General features: G+C 39.1%; 1 protein-coding gene across 1 annotated transcript in view; it reads right to left on the reverse strand.

Annotated features, from left to right (window-relative positions):
• The window catches only part of LOC121328995 (laminin subunit beta-1-like), a 79924-nt gene that overhangs the window by 21952 nt on the left and 33073 nt on the right, over positions 1–24899 (reverse strand). Inside the window, exons 4-17 of the mRNA XM_041274158.1 lie at positions 19846–19978; positions 18869–18942; positions 17869–18057; positions 17709–17772; positions 14702–14904; positions 13903–14023; positions 13134–13322; positions 10305–10484; positions 9190–9302; positions 7649–7728; positions 6890–7046; positions 4423–4563; positions 3066–3227; positions 2229–2350 (exon numbers count right to left, since the gene is read on the reverse strand). Of these exons, the coding sequence (XP_041130092.1) occupies positions 2229–2350; positions 3066–3227; positions 4423–4563; positions 6890–7046; positions 7649–7728; positions 9190–9302; positions 10305–10484; positions 13134–13322; positions 13903–14023; positions 14702–14904; positions 17709–17772; positions 17869–18057; positions 18869–18942; positions 19846–19978 (1928 nt within the window). The remainder of the gene's footprint in view (positions 1–2228; positions 2351–3065; positions 3228–4422; positions 4564–6889; positions 7047–7648; positions 7729–9189; positions 9303–10304; positions 10485–13133; positions 13323–13902; positions 14024–14701; positions 14905–17708; positions 17773–17868; positions 18058–18868; positions 18943–19845; positions 19979–24899) is intronic.

The following is a 24899-nucleotide window of genomic DNA, read 5'->3' on the forward strand; positions in this document are numbered from 1 at the left end:
ACTGCAGAGAAAAACAGGTATGCTGAACACAAGGGTTGTGAGTATATTCTACTGTCTGGACTGTCACTGGACTGAAACACACCACATTTATCAGCGCTGAAAATCTTCCATGATAAAATGGATCCTATTCATGGGTACCGTACGATCAGGAAATTATTTAGCGTTGTTAATAATATACAGTAAATCAGGCACTCAACCATAAACTCCTAATAACGTCTTCGCATTTTCAGTCTAGTAGACAGCAGACCCTTGAGGTTGCCTTTGAAATGTAGAGTTCATCGAATGTCTGTACCACCCCAGTAGATCTATGAAGGACCTGAGTTATCAACATTCTGTCTTTCACATGTCTCTGTAAGCATTCAGAGAGAATCAGAACACTGTTACCAATGCCGCACCTTTCAAACTGCAGTGTTATAGCTAGCTCTGCAGCTTATTATCACAAGGTTTCAGTCTCTACGTTGCCACTCTCAAGGATATGTCTTACATGATTACACTGATTACATGAAATACAATGTATTAGTCTTAGAGGGGTCTATTCCATTATTTCACTTGTGAGGAAAGTCTAAAAATGCACCAGGGACTTTTCAATTCATTTCCAGAAGTGTTAAACAGTTTGAATAAATATTTCTATAGACTGAGTGTGGAAACTTTTTAAAGAATTTATTCAAAAATGTGACAAAAAAGCAGCATGCTATATTACTTGTCATATTTCTTTCTCTTGTCTTGTCCTGCGAAACAGTGCTGGTGAACGTTGTTTAATATGCAACTGTATGTCTGGTAATTAAAATGTTTGTAGTATAACAAACAAACAATCTTAATAATGTACTGGATATAGCAAATAGAAAATTGTAATCCCTGTAATACATGCAAATTTGCGTAAGTCATAAGGAGTGAAAACAGACATAATGTTTCTAAAACATTGTGTTAAATTACATAACGTAATAGATACACATGCATTTTGTAGATACATACTTATACATAAATGACAGTGTAGTATTTTTTGTATGCATGCAATTTGAGTTCTTCAAAGCGTGCATTCAGTCAAACTATTTTAAACAATTTGTTTAGAAATCTAAATATTCCTTGTTGTATCACATCAAAAGGAGCTTAACAACAAACTTGCAGAGTTAGTACAGAGCTGCGTATTAAGTTGCGTACAAGCTAGTACGGTACTATCTCAGGATCATGCCCAGCTGCATACTAACTTAATATGAATTGCAATGAAAAAAGAAGCGGAACAAAGTTGGGGACTAGCTGATCTCTAGCTTTAGTATGGTACTAAGGATTGTGGTTTGTTTCGGTGTGCTTCCAAACAGGAACTGAAGAGGGCCGGAGCTCAAAATCTATTGTTACAAATGATATTTTAAAAGTGTGGTTTTTCGTAAAGGTTTTTTTATTTATTTATTTACGAAACCTAAACATCTTAATTATTTAATTTATTTTGATTTATTCATGCTTAAGTTTTAAACTTAAAGGGTGTATTTACGCACAAAAAAAAATATATAGGCTGAATTGACCTTTGCGGTTTTTTTTGTTTTTTGTTTTTTTTTATCAAAATGAGACCTCGCCCCCTGCAAAACTGACAAACTTTTTTCATGTTGTACGTAGTCTAAACATTGAATACAATATTCATTTATTTATCTAAATAAAAAAAGTAATTTAAAAAAATGTATTGCACAGGCAGAGATTGAAACCGACACCTCCAGGGGCCGGTTTTTGACAATTTTTAATCTGGATAACAGTGATTTGGATTTAGTTTTCCGATATTTTGTGTTCCAGACTTCTTTTATCTAGATCGTTTTGATCTGTTTTTTTTTCTTTCCAGAAAATGTCATTGCTGGATTATATATATTATATATATATATATATATATATATATATATATATATATATATATATATATATATATATTAGATATATATTGCAATGCCAGCAATGATATCCCTTATACAAAAAAATAATAATAATATGCAAATAAATATGTCTTTCATATGTAAAATATAGGTACACGGTATGGATTTGTGATTATGAATTGTTAAGTTTCAAAAGCTGTCAATACATTTTGGGGTTTTTCACATTTGTTCCACTATAAATCGAGTTACCCAAACTCTTCCTTTTAACCACACAAGGAGGAAATACCTCCATAGAAATTGGTCCACTTGCACTGGACTGGCCCAAACACTCTCACACATCCTGCGTGAGAATAAGGATACAGACGGAATTGGTACCTCTGTTGATGAGGGAGTGTCACTGTGTACATCTGCTCTGAAGGAAGAACGTTGCCACAGCGTTGGCTCCTGGGTAATAGCTGAGATGAAATGCTAACAATGGCTTCCCAATCTTCAGTGGACTGACAGAAAGAAAAAAACTAATGTGACATCTATATATATATATATATATATATATATATATATATATATATATATATATATTATATATATATATCTATATATATATATATCTCTATCTATATATATATATATATATATATATATATATATATATATATATATATATATATATATATATATATATATTTGTGTCTTTAATTTCACCAGTGCAAATCACAAATTGAATTCATACAGTAGGAATGTGTTATATACTTAATTTAAGGACATATAGACTGGGCACTACAGTACAACACCTTAGGGTAATTTATTCCTATTGTTGACTTAAAATCCATGTTACATTTTTAAAAAGTGTTTTTGTTCTTTAAAAAAACAGGACTAAAAGATTCTCATTCACAGCCAGTATAAATAAAAACATGTTTTTCCTTTATCTTGATCCATAACAGTTGTGTTTGAGAGTCATCTTTTATCTAGACTAATCACTCTCTTTCCTCTGTCTAGAAGTCAGCCATGCCCCCGCCTAGTGCTAGGGGCCACTGTGCTGTTGGATGTGTTTAACCAAGGTTATGTCCACCAGGTGGATTTAGTTTTTTTTCCTGGGACGATTACAATACAGAACAAAAAGGGAAAATCTATTTGCAATTGACAATGTGGTGTCTAAGACAATTTTAAGTTTCGTACAGCAGATGGATTTAAATCTGTTTGCATAGTTCCTACCTCTGGCTCGTATCGAATCATGACGTCGTAGTCCATGGAGAACGGGATGTTGTCGATGGTGAAAACCAGGCCTGCTCCATCTCTCACCCTGGCGAAGCCTGGGCCTGTCCAGGTCACCATCTGCCCAGGAACTCTCTCCCTGTGCACAACTTTCACATCAGGCTGGGAAAAAGACACAATCTGCGCTGAGTCACCTGGCAGCAGCAGTTTTACCTGATAAACTATATGGAAATCTATCCCCAACTCTTAGTTATCCAGACTGTAAGCAACAGCACAGGTAGAGAAAAGGGGGATTTCCAAAGGCCAAGATAGGACCCATGTTGATCAAAACTCTCAGATATTAAACTATGGAAGTGACAGAAAGCTTCCTATACATTAGGGGCAGGCCACTGCCTACCCCTTTCCCCCTCCCCCCCTCCCCCAAGTATGAGACTTGTATGGGAGCACATAGGCAAGGCAAGGTCTTAAACACAAGGCCATCAAGCAAATGTGTATTATGGTATATCATTGTAAGTACATTGGGAAAGCTCATTAATAAAGTTTAGCATTAGGATGGAAAGATCAGATTCCATTTGTATATAACTGGGTGTATTATAAACATTCAGTGTGCTGGCTCTTAAGAAATATGACCTGAAGATTTTTTTTTTTTATTATTTAAAAAAAAACAAAAATTATTAAAAATGAACGAAAAGTGACTACAGTGCCCTGAGGTGAAGATAAAATTCTTCAGATGCAATAATTACACAGCATGCTGTTCATGTTTCCTGCTCAGGCTCAGTGCCCTGGCTTCAGGCAACAAATACGGTAGCTACCTGTATTGAATCCCTCAGGGACCATGACATCAACTGAAGCTGCTTGCGTGCCAGCTTCAAACACACATTAAGATGGGAGAGAGATTCTATACTGGTGGTACCGGAACAACCGATACAGAGACAAAGATCTTGGAGTCAGATTTAAACAGCAGCAGAAAACCTGTAACCCTACTCTATAATGGCCTTCACTGTATGTTTCTATTACAATTATGAAGACTGCTTGTTATCTTAAAATGCATAAGCTCACCTTGATAATCTTGCTGTATGGACTACAATAAAGCTTATAACTACTTGCACGTTACAGCAGGAGTTTTTCAATTAGGCTCACTTGCGATTCAGTGGCAAGCTAGTGTCCCCACAGTTGAAACTACCTGGCTAGGAAGTGGAACGACGATGTAAACATACATAAAAGGAACTGTTTTTCATTGACAAACCCAACTTCATTGTAGTACACTGTATGTAAAGTAGCTTTAAAAGAGAAATCTTCAGGCTGAACGGTTCTGCTTATGATTTTTTGATTGGACACATTAAAGAAAAGCACTTACTGTTTGTTGAATCTGGCGGATCTTCCTCAGTGCTGCCCTCTGCTGCTGAACCCTGGGAATCCTCCGGTGGCGGCGCACCCTTTTGACCTCGGTGTTCACGTATTCCAGACAGTCGATCTCAGCCTTGGGTTTGGGCTTTCCCTTTAAAACACAGAACAGCAGTTGGATTAGGGCAGTAGTCTTCACTCACTTATTACTAATTTGTTTAATGCTGCAGTTAATTTTATCTGCCAAACATTTTAATTTACACAGTTTTTCCTATAACAAAAGGTACTGAATCTTGACTCAAACTGCATCTTCACAATTGATTTTCTAGGTCACAAATGTATATTCCATATTTAATGGCAGGTTAAAGCTGTGACTGCTGCTCTGGAGCACAGGGAGAACCTTCCATACAGTTTAACTATAAACCACATTATGGGTTACATATTAGTTGTATGAATATCAATGTGTGATGGAGTGAGTGGTCATATTACAGGCTTGCAGTGGCAATGAAAACACCTCCACATGGCTGATGTTTCACTCTTCTGTATGACATGTGTGGGCAGGGTTCTGCTGAGAAGAGTGAGCTGTGAGGTGAAACAGAGGGAGGGCCTGCAATTTGACGCTTTGCTAGCTGCGAAAGGGCCTCCTGTTGAGGATTCAGAGATGCTTTTCTGCCCCTTTCCTCCAGAGGGTTATCACGCTTTCCTGACCTAGTGGGGAATTGGAGAGACAGAGGAAGAGAATAGGGAAAGAAAATGCCAATAGAATTCCATCTGGGACTCTCCGATTGATGTAATAAACCCTTGACTGGATTTAGCTAGCAAACATTTTATACTGCATGCACCGATAATGCAAGTTCTGTACTGATCTGCAGGGCTGCCATGTGAATCTTGAGCTTAGAAAACTATTTTTGCAACAATCTTTACCCTACCCTCCAAGCCTTCTACAAGCATTTTACATTTGGCTTTATACAAATATTTAAACCTTGACTGTCACCTTTTTTTTGTAGGTTATTGAAAACAGATACTAATTGATACTGTTGACAGACCACTAAATCATGTTTAATAGTTTTGTGACGGCTGCTGTCCTAATTCTTCCCAGCAGGTTGGCAGTTACATATTTCTCAGATCTCCTTCAGGGTCACAGCAGCTGCAGCTCTGTGTCATGATGGATGTATGCGTAGTGCTGTAACTGCTGGGCAGGCAGTAGAGAGCCCTGAGTGAAACCTTTCTGTTTTGTGTGCCGGTAATAAGACATTTTGATAAGTTACCATTATTTCAAGAAAAAGATCACTTGAATGAAAAGGCTTGCCACTGCTCTGACCACTCATGGATTGGATTTCAGCTTGTATCATACAGAAGAGCTCCTTTTAGATATGTCTACAAGATTTCAGCTGATCACAGTAACCTATACAAATCCAACCCAACACATGTAAATATAACCTCAGCCATGGAGGTAAACTGCTAAATGTGTAATTAAAGCCATGCTGATAGACTACAGGCCGGGATGCAACTTGCACCACAGTTGAAATAGACACAGCTTTTGTGCCGTGGTTAAACTGAAAACACAGCAAACCACAGGTTTGTTACTAAAGTTCCACAGCCTCCTTCAACATGAGCTCCCACCTGCTGTACTTTTTAAAAACTTTAATATCTAGGGTTAAAGTTTTTTCTCAATTTGTTTCCTGGATTCTTTTCAGATCTGCCAAATTCCCCAAAGGTTTGCTAATTAATTCAAACTGTCCGTGTTGCAAGTACTGCATGATAACCAATCTTAAAGACTCGTTTATAAACTGCATACTCTTTGTCAATTCATCTCCCACCCCAACCAACTATATCCCTTTATAAGATTCCTAAAAGAACTTTGGGAGAGACAGGAGAGACTGCGATGGATTTCCATAAGGCATGTCTACGATTCAGTATCTATAAGAATCATACATATACAATGACGATCAGCTTTGACTTCCTTTATATCTACAGCAGGGAATGCAGTTGTTGTGTCCTGTGCAATGCAGCTGTATGATTCCAGCTCTGATAATATGTGTGGGAGGGGAGGGGGGAGGGGGATGGTTATATATGGAATGTGAAGTAATGCTGGTACAGATATGCACACATCAGATACTGTAAGGAACCAGATCCAGGTTTTCCAACAGGAATAACATCAACATGTCAATAATTTATGCAAAAGAATGTGTACACCAAACAGTTCTCAATCTACATGTTTGACATACAGATGGACAGACATATAGACAGATACCTCCATATATTCCCAGGATCTAACATTCTGAATAACATATGTTAAATAACGTTATTACCCAGTTTCATCACAATTGGATAAGGAGTTTTCCAGATATATGGTAAGTGTGATATAAGTACGCACATACCTACAGCAACCTCCACTATATCCCTGTGGTCAGGGATTTCATTCCCGGAGGGGAGAGTACAGGACAGGAAGAATGAGAGGAGCTGCAGGGCATACTCACAGGCAACAGGGGGTCATCAGGGGAATGTGGCACTGCGTCCTCTGCCTCATAGGTATAGTAATCCAGACCTGCACAGAAGTAGCCAGGCTGCACATCGCCACACTGCCTGCCCATGATGTGCGGTCGACAGCTACACTGCCCGCTTTCCATCATACACCTGGTTAAGAAAAAACGAATTAAACAAAAGCTTATGTTCAACCCCAGCATCCTCCAGAAATAAAGGCTGAGGCCAAAATATTAGCTGTGGAGGTTTGAATGATGGTATATGGTACTGAAGTTGAATAAAAGAACCAAGTTTAATATCAATGCTTTCAGAGGGTGTTGCACTTCCTTGGTCATTGTCCCCACCCCCCATTGAGGAAGTGCAAGTGAAACATTTCCTGTGAAAAAGCCTAAGAATTTTGAAACTTCACTTAAAGTGAATATTTATGTATGTTTAACAAAATCTCAGTTTACCTCCGTTTCGAGCAAGTCTTTACGTGTGTGTAATACTTTTGAACATTACAATTTATATGTCACTACCCCCTAGCGCAGCATCTGCAGCTCAGTAAAGCAATACTTAGTCATGGTACATAGTACACTTTCTACCTGTGGCTTTTCATTAGCGCCCCCACTCTATACAGTTTCACAATGGAAGTGAAGCAACAGTTAAATACATCATTAATTAGTTTGAGAAACATATTACTAGACCTTGTCATGTTTTAACAAAAAATCTCAGGCAGTAAAAAATGTAGATTTAATTTTAGAATCAAGACCTACCTGTTGTTGTAGGCTCCACCAAAGTCACAGCCACAGGCCCGGCAGCCTGCAATATCAGTGCTAAGACCCCAGTATTCAACCTGTAGGATCGACTGAATCTAAATTAGTAACTGCTGTTACAGCATGGCATTCCTACTCTTATATACAATGTGGCATTCCAGTCATTAATATTTAACGCAATTGGTGCAGAGAGGTAGGCTTTCCCCTATGCCCATCACTAACTGTTTGCTGCCACAGATGCCTCTTGGCGACCACTTTTCCATTATCGTGCCACTCTGATGACTCTAGGAGCAGCCTACCAGCATGACTGTCCTTGCTACTGGGGCACCTGCTCGATGTGCACCCACAATCATGCCTCTTCGAATGCTGTTAGATCTTTACCCCATTTCTGGTCCACTGTTTTCAATCACAATCATGCCTGTTCGAATGCTGTTAGATCTTTACCCCATTTCTGATACACTGTTTTCAATCCCAATCATGCCTGTTCGAATGCTGTTAGATCTTTTCCCCATTTCTGGTACACTGTTTTCAATCATGCTGCTCTCACAGCTTTATAGTGTTGCTGGGATCAGATCACCTCGCATCACATGATCAACTTAGTTTACATCTAATACAGGGCAATGTGAAATTCGGGGAGACAATTCCTAACCTTACTGAACAGAGTTATACTGAAAATACAGTAGGAACTGCTGATCATGGGTGGTTGAGTTAGGCAGTGTTACTGTACTTACTTGGAACCAGGGTCTTTGTTTAAAGAAATGGCATTCTTGCTCAGTGATGTCGATTTATCTTTTGGTTTGTTTTCCATTTTTGTACCTAAAAGGGTACTCTTTATTTATTTATTTATTTATTTATTTTAGCAAAATACATTCAGTAATACCAAATACAGAACTTTGTGGCTTGAGCTCAGAATTTATATTATGGTCTCACTTCGTCTCTTTCTGTCCTACTTTAAACATTTACTAAAACCCCATAACCCCATTTTATGATGTGTAGTTATAAGTTCTGAATTCTCACCCTATAAATCAGCCTTTACTGTACTTGCTTTGAGCAGGTTTAAAGAATCTGAAGAGCCTTTCAAGCCATGCAAGAACATGACCTTTCAACTCCAGCAGCAACTACTGTCTCTCATATTGTCACATGATTTGAATGTTATTGGGAAGGATGCTCAGTGCTAGCATATAGGATGCTCACAGCAAGCTCAAAGCAGATTTAGAAAACAATCACAACTAAATATTGAAGCAACAGACCCCAGACCCTCTCAGTCACTTGAAAACGTCAAGTATTATGAAACATAATACGGGATACTTATTATATATTATATATAATATATATATATATATATATGATGATATATATATATATTAAATGATATATAATAATACTTACGTTAAAGCTACTTACTCTTTGAGCATACATTATACTGAGTTATAAAAGCTCCGCAGCCCCATCAGTATAGGTTAATAACAAACGCATGCAAAATCTGTAAACTTGGAAATCGCATGCAAACTCAGAGCTGCATGTTTGAAACTCAGACTTACCAGGCACTGGTTACAGTAGCGCCCCGTGACATATCTCTTACAAGAACAGTCCCCGCTGACCTGATCACAGGGGGAGCCCCCCATTATAATCCCACGAGGGTCACAATTGCAGGCTATGGACAAATAGTATACAAAAAATAGGATTTATTGTCAGCATGCATATCAATCAAACACTCAATAGTGCTGTATTTAGATGCACTGAAAGAAACCGAAGTTTATTTTACTATATCTAAATATACTGTAAGAACTACTTCATCAGTCTCTGTATCCATTTAACTTCACCATACTCAGGGTTCAGTTTGATCAAACTACAGTATACCCCACCAGGCTATGCCAAAACTGATAAATCACCTGGACTGCATTATCTCTTATTTGTAGGGATAAACCATGCATAATCATGGGTAGATGGTTGATGCAACCCAGGAGGGAATTCCCAATGCTGTAAAATGCTCTGAAAAAAATTCAGCTGTGGCTTATTCCAGCGAGGAATAACCCCTGTGTTGTTGATATCTGCTTTAGGTTTCTTATGTTCTTACAATGAACATAGACTTTGGACAGAGGGAAGGGACACTTCTTCACGCAGAATGGCGAGTGTATGGAATGGGTTACCTGGGCATGTTGTTGAGGCAGAATCACTTGGATTCTTTAAGACCCAACTTGACTTTTGAAATCAATCAGCTGCTGGGAAACAGACGGGTGTCAGCTGGACTGAATGGCCTCCTCTTGTTCGGGAAGGCTCTATGTGTTGCTATGTTCTTACAATATATTAGAGGATTGTCAGGCTATTTCTCTCCATTGTTTCTGGTTACATAAACTGGATGCAGTAGTTATTTCATTGGGAAGAGTTAAGAGGCTTGTGATTTGCTTGCCATTTCTGTGTATTCTATACCATGTAAAATATTGACAAGCTCAAGGTTCTAACTATCAAACATTTACAGTCTTAGTCTCGTTAGTTTATGCCAATAAATATCTATTTAGATCAATTGAATTATGCACATTCAAGAGCTCATTTTATTAATCTTTAAAGTACACAGTTGTACTGTATACTAAATCAATAATCAATTGCAATAATGATTATGCACATTCTCTTCTTATAGCAGAGTTATAGTACTCACGCTGACAGCCCAGAGGGTCATTCCTACTCAGTCCGTAGAAGCCCTCCTTGCAGTAGTCACAGCGGGTGCCCTTGACGTTCTCTTTGCAGCGGCACTGCCCGCCGATCATGCCCAGGTCCAGGTCTGTGTGGCTGTCACACACACCCCCCTCCAGGGAGCCCACTGGGTCACAGTCACAGGCTGGCAGGACAGAGAGACACACAGAAGCACTTTAAATGGGAAACACAGAGGGCACAGCCAGACAAAATAATCAGAACACTGTAGAACAAAATTGAAATTCTGAAACAAATATAAGAAACCGATGAAGCACTCTCTCTCTACTAAGGTATATCACTAGAAATGTTTAAGTCTAATTAGGAATAAAATAAAGTTTGATATTAATCCAAACTGTTCTTAACTGTTCTGGGGTAAAAAAGTAAAACTTGCAGTCAGTTTGTCTAAGTCTTAGTTTAGATTTGTTTAGTATAGGTTTACAAATGTCTTTTGCTTTGCTATCGCAAAGTGTTTCTTTTTGCTCTCAGTCAGTGTTGTGCTGCTGCTTCTGTTGCCAGCATGCTATTGTTCTCTAATAACACTGTGGCTTTGGGTGTTGTTACTGCATTCTCAGGAAAATGTTTTGAGACAATTAGTACAATCACATTCTTAATGATATAATTAACCCCGAGAGGGAATTACCAGAAATGACTCTTGGCAAGGAAATAATTGAGATTATACAATTAACTGTGAATATTATTATTTTTTTTAAATCGTTTTAGATTATGTATTTTTCTGCTTGGGGGAAAGAATGTATATATATATATATATATATATTATATATATATATATATATATATATATATATATATATATATATATATATATATATTATTTTGTTGATCTTCTGCTGCGTAGAGGAATTACTTCCAGCTTCTGAGGTCTCAGGCAAGTTACCAGCTTTGCTGGCAATAGGCGTATACAGCCGTGCCCCTTATTGCTGCTGCTGTAGTACTCTCGGCCCTCACAGGTTTAAATTGCAGTGGCTCTCAAAAGTATTCAACCCCCTTTGACTTTTCCACATTTTATTGTGTTACAACATGGAATCAAAATGGATTTAATTAGGAGTTTTTGCCACTGATCAACACAAAAAAAGTCCATAATGTCAAAGTGAAAAATAAAATCTACAAATTGTTCTAAATTAATTATAAATACAAAACCGAAAATAATTGATTGCATAAGTATTCACCCCCTTGAGTCAATGTTTGGTAGAGGCACCTTTGGCAGCAATTACAGCCATGAGTCTATTTGGATAAGCCTCTACCAGCTTTGCACATCTGGACACTACAATTTTTGCCCATTCTTCTTTGCAAAATTTCTCAAGCTCCGTCAAGTTGGATGGGGACCTTTGATGAACAGCAATTTTCAACTCTTTCCACATATTCTCAATTGTTTTGAGGTCCGGGCTTTGACTGGGCCACTCCAGGACATTGACCTTTTTGTTTTTAAGCCCTCCAGTGGCTGTATGTTTGGGGTCATTGCCCTACAGGAAGATGAATCTTCTTCCAAGTCCCAGGTCTCTTGCAGACTTCAGCAGGTTTTCCTACAGGATTTCTCTGTACTTTGCTGCATCCATTTTGCCTTCTATCTTCACAAGCTTTCCAGGCCCTGACACAGAGAAGCCTCCCCATAGCATGATGCTGCCACCACCATGCTTTACGGTAGAGATGGCGTTTTCAGGATGATGTGTGGGGTTAGGCTTGCGTCAAACACAGCGCTTAGCGATAAAACAAAAAGCTCTATTTTGGTTTCATCAGACCATGAATCTTCTTCCACTTGGTCTCAGAGTCTCCCACATGCCTTCTGGCAAACTCTAGCTGAGATTTGATGTGAGTTTTTTTCAACAATGGCTTTCTTTTTGCCACTCTCCCATAAAGGCCAGTTTTGTGAAGCACCCGGGCTATTGTTGCCCTATGCACAGTGTCTCCCAGCTCAGCCGTGGAAGACTGTAACTCCTTTTCTCCTTGGGCCTCTTGGTAGCCTCCCCGACTAGTGCCCTTCTTGCCCGGATAATCAGTTTTTGAATACGGCCTGTTCTAGACATATTCACAGTTGTGCCATATTCTCTCCATTTCTTAATAATGGACTTTACTATGCTCCAGGGGGTATTCCATGCTTTGGAAATGTTCTTATATCCTACCACTGGTTGGTGCTTTTGAAGAACCTTATTCCAGATTTGCTTTGAATGTTCCTTCATCTTCATGATGTAGTTTTTGTTAGGAAATGTACTAACCAATTGTGCGACCTCTCAGAGACAGGTATATTTAACCTGAAATCATGTGAAACACCTTAATTGCACACTGGTGGACTCCATTCAATTAATTATGTGACTTTTAAAGACAATTCGTTGCACCAGAGATTATTTAGGTGTGTCATAGCAAGGGGGTGAATACTGATGCAATCAATTATTTTCTGTTTTATATTTGTAATTAATTTAGAACAATTTGTAGATTTTATTTTTCACTTGGACATTATGGACTTTTTTTGTGTTGATCAGTGGCAAAAACTCCTAATTAAATCCATTCTGATTCCATGTTGTAACACAATAAAATGTGGAAAAGTCCAAGGGGGGTGAATACTTTTGAGAGCCACTGTATTTTGTGTTGGAAGGAGGTGGTCCTTTCAAAACATATTTTCCCTCTTTTTTAACACCATTTATTTTGAATGATAACAACAGGATGTATGCATCTAATCAAGGTGTTACCCAAAAAAAGATCAAATTTTCCATATGTGAGGAGACGTGTCTGGCTTTCTTTACCTGAGTGAATAGCCCTTTCCCAGTCAGCCCCCACTCACCCACACAGACGGACGGGTCTCTGATATCGCGGCTGGGGTCTTGGAAGTAGAAAGGTTTGCACATCTCACAGCTGCGGCCCATGGTGTTGTGCAGGCAGTTGTCACAGACACCCCCGCTCGTGTTCCCGGTTGCCAGGTACACCGCCATGTCGAAGTGACATCGTTTTGAATGGCCATTGCACATGCATTCTGAGGGAAAAAAATAAAACAATGAAGCCATATCTCATAGCTATAAAACGGTCTTCTCTTTGGCACTTAGTATGGCAAGAAAATGAGTGTGAACATGGTCTCATGTCAAATAAAGAAAAGGAGGCAATTTTTTTTCAACCCACCTTTTGAAAAATGCCTGTGGCAGAAGTTCTGTTAGTTACCTGTTGTGCACTTTCATTCACTTTGGAGTTCTTACATGCAGCTTTGAAAGATACACATTTTATAGCCAACATGTGCAGTAACATTGCCCTTGCCAGGTCCTTTCATGTGGACAGACTCTAACCCTTCAATGCCTTGTTTCTTCCCGCTTCCCTAGCTGGTTACATGATTTCACCATGAAGTCACTGATGAGGTCAAACTACCTAGGAAGTGTAAGAGCCAGAGACTACCTGGAAGTAAATCATGCAAACTGAGAGCTCTCTTTACCCAGGTGTGGCACCAGCTTTAAATTTGCTTGTTTGCTACTTAGATCACTTTCACTTGCAAGCATAGGCTTGTTCTCAAAAGACCCAATACTGTAGCTCCCACAGCGCAGGGAACAGCACTGGATCCCGCTTACCTCTGCAGGAGTGTGGGTTGCCTGCCTCTGCAGGTCTCCAGGGAAGGCTGTTATAGAAGGGCCTGCACTTCTCACAGTTTAACCCCTCCGTGTTGTGTTTGCAGACACACCTGCCATGGATCTGTAAAATAGAAGGCAGTACTGGCAGATTTAATACTGGCAGATTTTTTTTTTTTCCAGAGACAGCTAAGAAATATAAGAAACATAACAAAAGTACAAACAAGATGAGGCCATTAATTTGGTTCCTATAGCAGCTGATTAATCCAAAACTTTGTCTAGCTGATATACACTCACCAAAAAACAGCATTCTTGTTTAGCTTCACTATGATATATAATTATTTCTGTTTGGTTCCTTCTTAAAATCACCCCTGTGGCTAATAGAGCCCCAAAGTGTTTTCTGTCTAAGTACAGCTGGTACACCAGTGTAAAAATGAACCTGTCCCCCTGCAACACTATATCTTACTTATGTACTTCTTACAAAAGAAACATACATGTATCTGAACAAGAAGAAGAATGTTTTATTTAAGATAACTGTAATATGTCATACCCATAACGAGTGGCTCTTAAGCAAAGGTTTAGTACATGCAACTACATTGTTTTGTTGGAAAGAATACACGGTAGATTCTCACAGCTATTTACGGCAAATCTTCGGTAGTCTAAAAAGAAAATCACCAATTACAAGTTTAAAAGAGACAACTTTAGTCTACACACTTGCCCCAAAATACAGTAGCTGAATCCTTTATATCTGGTTGGGTAACTTTATTAGTTAGATTTTGTATTTTTTTGTAAGTTCCCTTACCATTCCTTCCACTCCTCCGCTGATCCCTGGGATGGGTGCGCACTCAGAGGCATGCCCATAGCAGAAGCAGCTGCCTCGCACCACCAGCTCATAGATGGCGTAGTAATACTTCTGCAGCACCTCCCTCCTGCGGTCCAGGAGGTTGTCCCCCAGCGTGTGCAGTTTGGTAAAGTGTATCCGCAGGTTGGTGATCCGAAGCAGCTCTGAAAATAGGGGAGCAAGGAGATCACAGCAGGGGGGAAGGAAAGAGTCACAACAGACACTAACAATTCATTATGTATAACTCATCCAAGTGGGGCAGACAGTAGTCAAAGTGGTGGTCCTACAGTGTAAATGAGGCCCGTACATATGAAATGTAAAGATGGTGAGTTTCATTGTCCACTATGAAGTTACTGAAGTTTATTATGCTATAGTTTACCATAATCTTCAGGTCTGTTACTAAACTTTTCTGCACTTTAATTTACGTGACAGGGTGGCCAGGGCTCAATTTTGACCATACAACTACTGTAGTTAACAGGGGTGTCCAATCACTGGCTGGAGGATCATACCACTCCAGGTTTAACAGGTAAAATGAAATGAACTATGTTAGGTTCTGGGTGGAGGTTTAGAACAGGGTTGTAACAAAGACCAGCACTGGAAGTGCCAACTTTGGCCACTCCTGAGCGAAGTTAGAGAGGGTGTGGGCGAAAGTTCCTTATTATCCCTGCATTAACCTCCTTATTATATCTAGAGAACCGTTAATACAATTGTCATGAGACTTGGTAATAAAATGATTTTGCATAAGTTATTAAGAATATTATATTCTGGAAATATAGGTGAGTATCTGTCTGTCCGTACATCCATTCATGCCATCTGACATTATCGCACTTACATTATTGCACATGTCTGGAGAAACACTTTTGTTGAAACCTGGCTACTCTTTTTCTATACTATTCTGCGCATACTGTTGACATATGGCAGGGGATGTATGTTATATACTGACATACTTGTTTGTCTATATTCAGTACATAATGGCAGGTGCTGGAGGATTCATAAGGATCAGCCCAGTCCTTTCCAAGCAAAAGTATTGGCTGAATAAATAGCATGTGACTACATATCAACACCCACCTGTGGCAGATCTGCCTCGTGTGAGAATCAGTACAATTGACTAGTTGCCTGGTGCTGACTGACAGTCATTAGGACTGACACAGACATGAAAGGGAGAACGGGGGCACCTGTGGGGACAGGAAGTACTCAGGACACCAAGGCTGAGAGCAGGTCATGTGAGAGTGCTCTATAAAAGAGGAGGCTAGGAACAATAGTCTGTGTTTCTGTGTTTCTTCTACTTGTTTTCTGCCTTCCTGGGCTTCAGATTTGCACACACCTGAAGCTTCAGTCCAGTTTATACTCTGCTTTTCCTGCTGTGATCTTTGGAGGACGCAGTGTCCCACAAGTTTAATCATAACTATTCAACACTCAGTAGTGATAAGTTTAGAAATACGAAAATAAACTTTAATAAATTAAATGGCAAACAATGACAAAAGGTGTTTTTTCTCCTTTTGAACAAATAAGGAATTTTACTCTCGGCTTAAGGCTGCAGGAGTGGCGTGAAATAAATAGGATTGAATCCTATTTTTGCGATTTGATGCACGTCAACTAGGGCATGGATCAATCAGAGTACAGCTTCCAGGCACGTGGTCCAGCAGAGTGAAGAAGTATCCAAAATAATACTTGCTATTGAAAAAATACTCTAGAGCTTTATGACAAAGATCATCATAATTATAAAGATACAGATTTGAAAGCCAATATATGGGAGTCCATTTTGAAGGAAATGGATAAGCCTGATGTGTATGATTTATTGCCATATGTGTTGAAATACAGTCAGAGAAGACACTCATAATTACTACATTATGTTGACAAATATATACCAGTCTTGATCATAGTTTTGTCAACAGCAACAGTGTATAGATCTGGCAGTTTTCAAAACCTGTCACATAGCCTCTGTGTTGCTTCTGGTGTGTATGGTCATGTCACTGCGAAAGTGTCTCATCGCCAGTTAAAAAACTGCTTCGCGTCTGGTGTGTGGAGAAATAATTTACCATTGAATGTATTAAACTTCTTTTAGTATTTCTAAATCAAGTTCAAGTTTACCATGACATATTATTGTCTGTTGGTTTACCACATTCTTTGGTTGTGTAGATTTTTATATACTCTTCTTGATCAGAAACAGATGGGGTTTCATTGCTCCTTGAAGCCTGCCTTGAACTCTGTGAGCCTCTGTGAGTTAAAATGATGGTATGCCATCACATATTCCTTTTTTCAGTTAATATTTATGCACTGTGTTATTGTATGTGGAGTAGTTCAAGGACCGAGGCAGGCAACTTACATATTTTAGGTGACTGTGGAGTAATAACACAGATGGTTAATTTCTTAAAGCATTAGCAATGATGTATAGAGACTGAGGAAGTGGAAATTAAGCCGGGTATTGTTCATTAATCAGCAAATAAGAACACAGAACCTGTCTGAACTTGGTTGCATAGCAACCGGGATGAAGGATTTTGAACTTTCGAAAAAAAAAAAAAAACATCATTTCAAATAAACAGTCCTGCTGTATACCAGGTGTGTCAAACTCCAGTCTTCGAGGGCCAGGGTCTTCTGGTTTTCAGCCCTCGGTTAACTTAATTGATCAAATTATTTGTTCAGTTGGACATGTCTAACATTTTTTTAAAAGGTTTTACCGTTGATGATTTCAAAAGTGCACTTGATTCAAGGTACACTACCTGTAAAACATGTTGAGGCCTGGAGAGAAGTGTGAAATTTGTCCAATTAATGAAATAACTAGACCAGTTAAGTAATTGAAAGCTCGGGTGGAACGAAAGCCAGAAGGCACTGCAGCCCTCCAGGAACTGAGTTTGACACGCTGTGCTTGTGAAGGGATGTACTTGTGAAGGGATTATTAATAATAGCTCACTGCCACCCGTGAAAGCACGGTCTGTAACATTACATTCTGTGCTTTTTATTCACTTACCTTGAATCTCCAAACTATACGGGTCTTTCACGTCAATGGCAGGGTCCAGCACTTTGTATATAACCTGCACAGAAACAAAGACAGACACACCTTTCAGAAGGAATTCATGTCAGTCACGGTTATCCCATAGCAAGGAGAGCAGCTCTGGAGGATCACTGACCTCCCCCTCCGTGGAGGGCTCGATGTCAGAGTAGCGCTCCTCGCACACCACGTCATCGATGAGGTGCAGCGCCCGCACCGGCACTCTGGGGAACATCTTGCTGCAGTCGTAGGAGAAGTAGCGGTACGGCTTCCAGGAGTGTCCGAAATCAGCTGACCTCTCAATCATCATAGCAGCGGGGCGGAAGGTCTGGTTGCAAACAGATAACAGAGAGAACACTGAAACTTTGTACAAAGGCGGACACACAGGTGACATGCATGAGTAAACGATAGCAGAAAAATTATATCCTGAAAACAACTTAATGAGGTGTTCCTGGTATGACTGTGCACATTTGAAATAATACTATAATATTCTTTTACACACATACTGTTTCACACATAGTATTCTTTTACTAATTTGGTATACACGTATAGACCATTCAGAGAGCAATCTCTCTTCATCGCCTGCAATAGGAAGTCCAGCAGTGTAGTAAAAAAAAAAACAAAAAGAAAAAAATGCTTACACACCGACTACTGTAATGGACAGCACATTAAACATTTTATCTGCACAGGAGTACAAATACCAGAATCCAAGTTGCATGAACTAGGGTTTATAGAGGAAGACGTAAGTTATTACCTCACTGGTTTCTGGCACCACTATGGTCTGTAGGTACTCTATTGCATGTAGGTGCAGGGTTAGTTGATATACTGATTTGTACTTTTCAATTTTTTAATCTTTATTTGGTATTTTTTCCAGCAAATTCAAACCCTGCCCTTCTTAATAATTCAGTGACCTTGTAACCGTGGTTCAGCATACACTGTGGAAGAAACCATAAACTGCTTGTACTGCACTGTACTTCTTCGGGATTCATTATTATTTTTTAAACCAAACTAATCAATTGAGTATCTAAACTAAATGAGGGTGTAGGATTTGCGGTGAAAGGTGAACTCGCTCTCTGATTGGTATAGGTAGAGTACTTGCTACAGTATTAAACCTATTTGTGAAAACGATGATTCAGTACCTTAAACTTCATGATGAGGTGAGTGAAATGAAACTCTGCCTCCAGGTCCAGCTGAATGCTGACTTTCTCCTCCCCTGCAAGCCAAACACAAACATGTCCCATTGCATGCTAGGAATGGGTGCCCCCACGCCTGGAATGCACTGCTCAGAATAACAGCCGAGCTCACTCAGCCATGATCCGTGTTGGCTCAGCAGCAAGAACACTCAAGAAGTATATCCTGGTTCTATTCCACACTAACAGTTAATGCAATGGATCTTGGATATTTGAGGTGCCACAATTTAGACCTCTAATTACGGTGCCTGGCAGAATCCTGGTTTGATTCAAGCTTACAGGTAGGCGAGTAACAATGAAAAGAGATACTGAATGTATTGCAGGATACCAATGCAGTAAAAGACATTGCATTGACCCTAACCTAGCAATATTTCCCATATGATAATAGAAAGAGCTAACAATAGAGTGCTTTAAAATGACCTAGTGATTGTTGATATCAGCAGATAAAGCATGTCATGATGAGTAACCATCCTGTAGAAGAAGGCTGTTTAAAAGAAGGGTTTGGACACATCTGGAGGAGAGCAGTCCGGGGCATTGCCAGCAATACTGGTGAGGGGGTCTTTTTCAAAACAATTGTGGACCTTTTTCCGACAAAAGAAAAATTAAGCCATTTACCTTGGCCAAAACAAAAAGATGCATAAGAAAATACTACCAGAACAGCTTTCTTCAATATATTAAGCTGCTATGACACTATAATGTTATAATAGTAATAACTAAAAAATAAAAATACTTTTTGAGAACTTGACCTTTACTAATATTGGGGTGGTTTTCAATCCCTCAGATCTCCTCCTGGATACGCCTTTGGAAATGTGAGAAGAAGCTGATATTTGCTTACTCTTTGCTTTCCCTTTGATTATGTATGAAAAATGAAAGACAAACAGAAAAAGAAAAATGAAAGAAACAAAAAGGGTGGACGGGCCCCTCACCATTAGCTGATTGCCACCAGGTACTCTCCCGATCCTGGTCTTTCAGGTAGATCACGTTCTCCACTCGGTGGCTGTTCCTGTTCCAGTAGTTGTAGGGCTCACGGGAGTCACACTGGAAACAGTTTTTGGATTCCTACAGGAAGGAGTCAACCCTCATTTAGTAAAGAAGTTCCTAATGAGAAAGACTAAAAAGAAAGGCCTTTGGCTGATTGCATTTGAACTAAGGTACAGTGAACATAAAAACATAAGAAACGTTATGAATAATACAAGGGGCCTCTTATGTTCTGAATCTATCTCCACTAAAATTTCAAATCTGTCCTCTGGTCCTGATCTCTGTGCTAAGTTTGAAATAGTGACTGGGGTTGACTTTAATTTTAATACATTGTCTTTTAACTCAGCCTATCCTCAAAACTCATAACCCTGGGACTAGACTAGTTGCTCTTCTCTGAACTCTCTCCAGATGCCCGGTGTTCTTTTTGTAGTGTGGAGACCAAAACTGAAAGAGCATTCTAAGCAGGCGTGACAGGTACATAAGGGGTGTTGTGGTACCGCCAGCTTGAATTCAACAATAATTTGCTATTTTGTCGCTGGCCACTAGTAACATCATTACGGAAATCATTATGGTAATTTATTACATTTCCTACTGCTACCCGCAAATGAGCATGAGCATGTGCAGTAAGGACCTCGGGTGGTTTCCCTGCTGCCCCTGAGCACTGCATTGTATGGCAATGCCCATATGTGTTCAGTGCTATATGGGGCGTGTTATCTGTTGCCCAAGTGCAGTGTTTCACGGTTAAAACCGCCTTGAGTAAGTGTGTACAGTTTGATTTAATATATAAGAGGACGCTCATACAGACTCACCAGTTACATATTGTGCTGTATTAAAAATCCTGATCGTATAATATTAATTGTAATGTGCGTGTGGGTGTGAAAGGGAGAAACGTTATAGTGTTTTTTTTTTGTGACGTTTTTCCCCAGTTTGTAGCTTCTGTATGCACGTAGCTTTGAAAAAAGACACTCTGCCAAAACCCATCCTTCTTAATATATATGTTTTTTGTTTTTATATTAACCCCCATGTGTCTCAGAATTCACCAGCCGCTATAGTGTGCCCCTATGTACCCTGGTGTTAGTATTGAATAGTACTTATTGTCTAGGGCCTCCACCAATCAGTGTCCGTTAACCTGTGTTAAATGGGTATCTTTGGTGAATGGGCATTAATCCAGGAAGCGGGTGGTATTTTAACTATAAACAGGCAAACAATGAAAGATTGATCTCTCTGTGACCAACGGGTGTAAGGTGCTGGTATCAGCTGCTCCTCTTAACCTGGTTGGAATGCATGAGGAGGTCATTGCGCCCATCAATGCTTGCCTAGTATCTAATTAATCTCAACACAGTCTTCAGTGATCCCAATGATTCAGCATCAACAACATGGCCTGGTAACCCATTCCACACAGTCAACACTGTGTGAAAAAGTGTATCCTTCCATCTGTCCTGTCAGTCTCCACTTAGTTTCCTACTGTGTCCTCTGGCACTGGTTTCTGTGCAATGCTTAAAGTATTGGTTAGGGTTAACTTTGTCAACTCCTTTGGGAAAGCTGCAAGCCCATTAGAGCAATGTATTGACTATTTATGACTCAGCAGCCTATTCCTCTTATGATCATTGTGTCTCCTCTCTTGTGAGTCAAGATTTCTTGTAACCAAGAAATTAAAGGAAATCACAGCAACACCAGTAAATGAATGTTTTATATCTATTCCCGAATTGTTAAGACCTTTTGGTTTAATTTTAACCTCACTGCGCCAAATACCCATGACGACTACAGGAATGGAAAATGAATCTTTTTATATTTTTAATCTTGTGGAACAATTGTCCCTCAGAATAAGTATACAACACTTGCTTTTCAGAAACTGGGGGATGTGATCTACTGATGTATTGAAAGACTCTGGCAAACAGTGCAGTAAAAAAAGAAAGAACACAAAATAATGTGCTTTTATCAGCTTCTGTTGCATTAAAAACTTAAGATACAAAAGTATACTGGAGATGAAGAGTCCGAAATGCATGGAAATGTATTGAAATGTATTGAAGGTCTTGATCTAATAATCCAATCAATAAATAAAATAGATGCTTGCCTCAATATGATCATTTTTCTGATTAAAGGATAATATATTGATTCTCTCTAAACTTTATATTCTCTGTCAATATTCACACCCCGCCCCGCAACCCCCTCAAAGTTTGTGATTGGATGAGAATACCGTATTTCTTTTAGCCACGGTTCATGCCCTGTAAATAGACCTCACCTGTAAACTCAATCTGCTCTCTGTTCAAATCCGTTATTATAAAGTACAGTATTGTAAGTGGTTCTGAGACCCTAATAATTAACTACCGCCAGCCAATCAACTTTCAGCTTTAGCAAGTTTATGTAATTAACCTGCATATATTTTTTTCATTTTCCTTTCCAGTTTCATAAGTTTGTCTCTTTCTTTTAGAGCACATTAGAATATGTTAGCCCCTGATTCACTGTTACTAGTTTAAAAGCCCATAGCATTATCGGAAAGTTAACCATTGGCGCTCGCGTAGACTCAGGTGGCAAGTGACTACGTTCGACAAACGGTACAGCAGTCCAGTACTACAGGTCTATGATTTGATTTTCGGTTAGTACCGTAACATTTTACGGATAAAATTTATATTAAATAATAAGAAAGACTGATGAAACCTCTAATATATGGGATATATATATATATATATATATATATATATATATATATATATATATATATATATATATATATAGACAAACACATATATATAGACAAACACACACACACACCGCTGGATATATATAACACTATCTTATTACACACACACACACACGCACACACACACACACACACACACACAAACACACACCTTCGAATATCATTAGTGACCTCTTGATGGCTCTACAATCATGGTAATCAGACAGATGGACAGATGGACACATAAGGGTTCCTATTTTTTCAATGGGGACACTAAAAAATTGAATATGATAAACCACATCAAAATCAAGTGTACACTGTTCACTACTACGGCAACTGGCACACTGTGTAGCAGTTTGTACCAATGCACCAGCACATTTGCAGCAAAGAAGGGTGGTGAGCAGAAAAAAATGACCCTGATTACTCATGACGCTGAGTCCGGGAGGGGCAGAGAGTAGAAGAGAACACTCCCTCTTCTTCAACTCAAGAACTCCTTTTCTGTTTTGAAGTGTGTACAGGACTCTCTGCCTGGGTTGCTACTGGAGACCATTCTCACATGATATCTGCTGTAGGTTTACAAATGCTAGGCATTTTTTGCTATTATGATCATTTCTGATTAGTGCAACAATCTGTGGACCCCAGCTCCCTCTTATTGGCACAGGACCTGCATCACTCCAATCAGCTTAACTCTTCCCACCACTCACAGAAGTTTGTATAGAAGCACACTAGGGTCCTGCAGGCTGTGTGGTCCAGTGGTTAAAGAAACAGTCTTATAAACAAGAGGTTCCCAGTTCAAATCCCAGCTCTACCACTGCCTCATTGTGTAACCCCGTGCAAGTCACTTAACCTCCTTCTGTGCCATCTTTCAGGTGAGACTTTGTTCTAAGTGACTCTGCAGCTGATGCATAGTTCACACACCCTAGTCTCGTATCTCGTAAAGCACATTGTGATGGTGTTCCACTATGAAAAATTATTATTAAAAGAAAAGTTTCACGCTGCACATTAATTGCAATTTAGTTTTTTTACAGTGATGCTGAGATTACACTAAAGTAAAAAGTTAAACTGTAAGGCATTGCCAAGCAGATTCTTTAGAGGTTGCCTAGAGGGAAATTGTGGAAGTCTCTTTCTTAACTTTGGTAAATTTGGAGTCTGTATTCCAAACCATTTAAAAAAAGGCTGAGATCCTCTTTTCCAAAATGGGATTGACAAGTGACAGCTGGTTTTGTTTAGAGCATATGGAAACTGGGGAACCCCGTGCCCTGGATCGCATCAACCACTTATTTGGGGGTTAACAACACATACAGTGGGTGGTTGACAGTGCTGTAAAATGCTCTAAAAAGAAGTAGCTGGAAAGGTTCAAACTAAAACGCCTATTCAATTGTAAAACTGTAAAACTGATAACAATCAGAGTTTGTACAGTATTGATTGGAACACAAAGATAACCAATCCCTTTAACGAGGGTTTTCTTCTGTATAGTTTACTTATTTAAACTCCTAGTTAAGCCTGGAGTGGTTACAACTGCCCTGCAATAGCAGTCTTTATTCCATCATGTTAAATCATTGGTACAAATCACATGCAGCATTCCTGGCAGGTTTCTGAGTCATCAGGTTAGATTCACTACAGTCTTTCAAGCCAAAGCAGGTTTAATTAGGAATTACAAAAAGTTAAACAAAAGTTCTCTCTTGAACACAAGTCATCCACAGTGAGCCTTCACAGGAGTATACATTTAGCATGTCTAGGAACAAGGCAAGACAAAACATTAGGACGCTTAGAAAAACGAACAAGTTTTGTCAAGTGTTCAGCATTATGATAAATGAAAAAAAAAAAATTAGCTGTGCATAAATGTTACAGAAATGCCTAATAGAGGAAATTAGGTCCACACATTATAACAATAAACTAATTATTGCCACACAGTGTATAACAGGTCACTTATAAACCATTACATCCCATTTTCATTGGGATACCATATAATACCAGGGTATGGTTTTACCCTGAGGAAACCCTACCACACCATCACCAGCAATGGCAACACAATGGATGCTTTCACAACATTTCATATTTCATACTTTATAGCAAAGCAAACACTAGTATTGAAAGGATTTCTATGGAAACACATGATGCTCCGCCTGCATAGATTTATAAAGTAAGAGTTTCTGGCTCAGCTACATGTCTTCTTTATTCATAGATTTAAAATATGTGACACAAAATCAAACAGTAACTGTAACCATATAAAATGCAATGCTGCATATCCATGCAATAAAATAGATAAAAGTCTTTCAGAACTGCAGACCGGTGTAAAGAAGAACAGCTTAATACACGGGA

Source organism: Polyodon spathula, chromosome 16 (genome assembly GCF_017654505.1).
Source record: "Polyodon spathula isolate WHYD16114869_AA chromosome 16, ASM1765450v1, whole genome shotgun sequence".
In the NCBI taxonomy this organism is placed as follows: Eukaryota; Metazoa; Chordata; class Actinopteri; order Acipenseriformes; family Polyodontidae; genus Polyodon; species Polyodon spathula.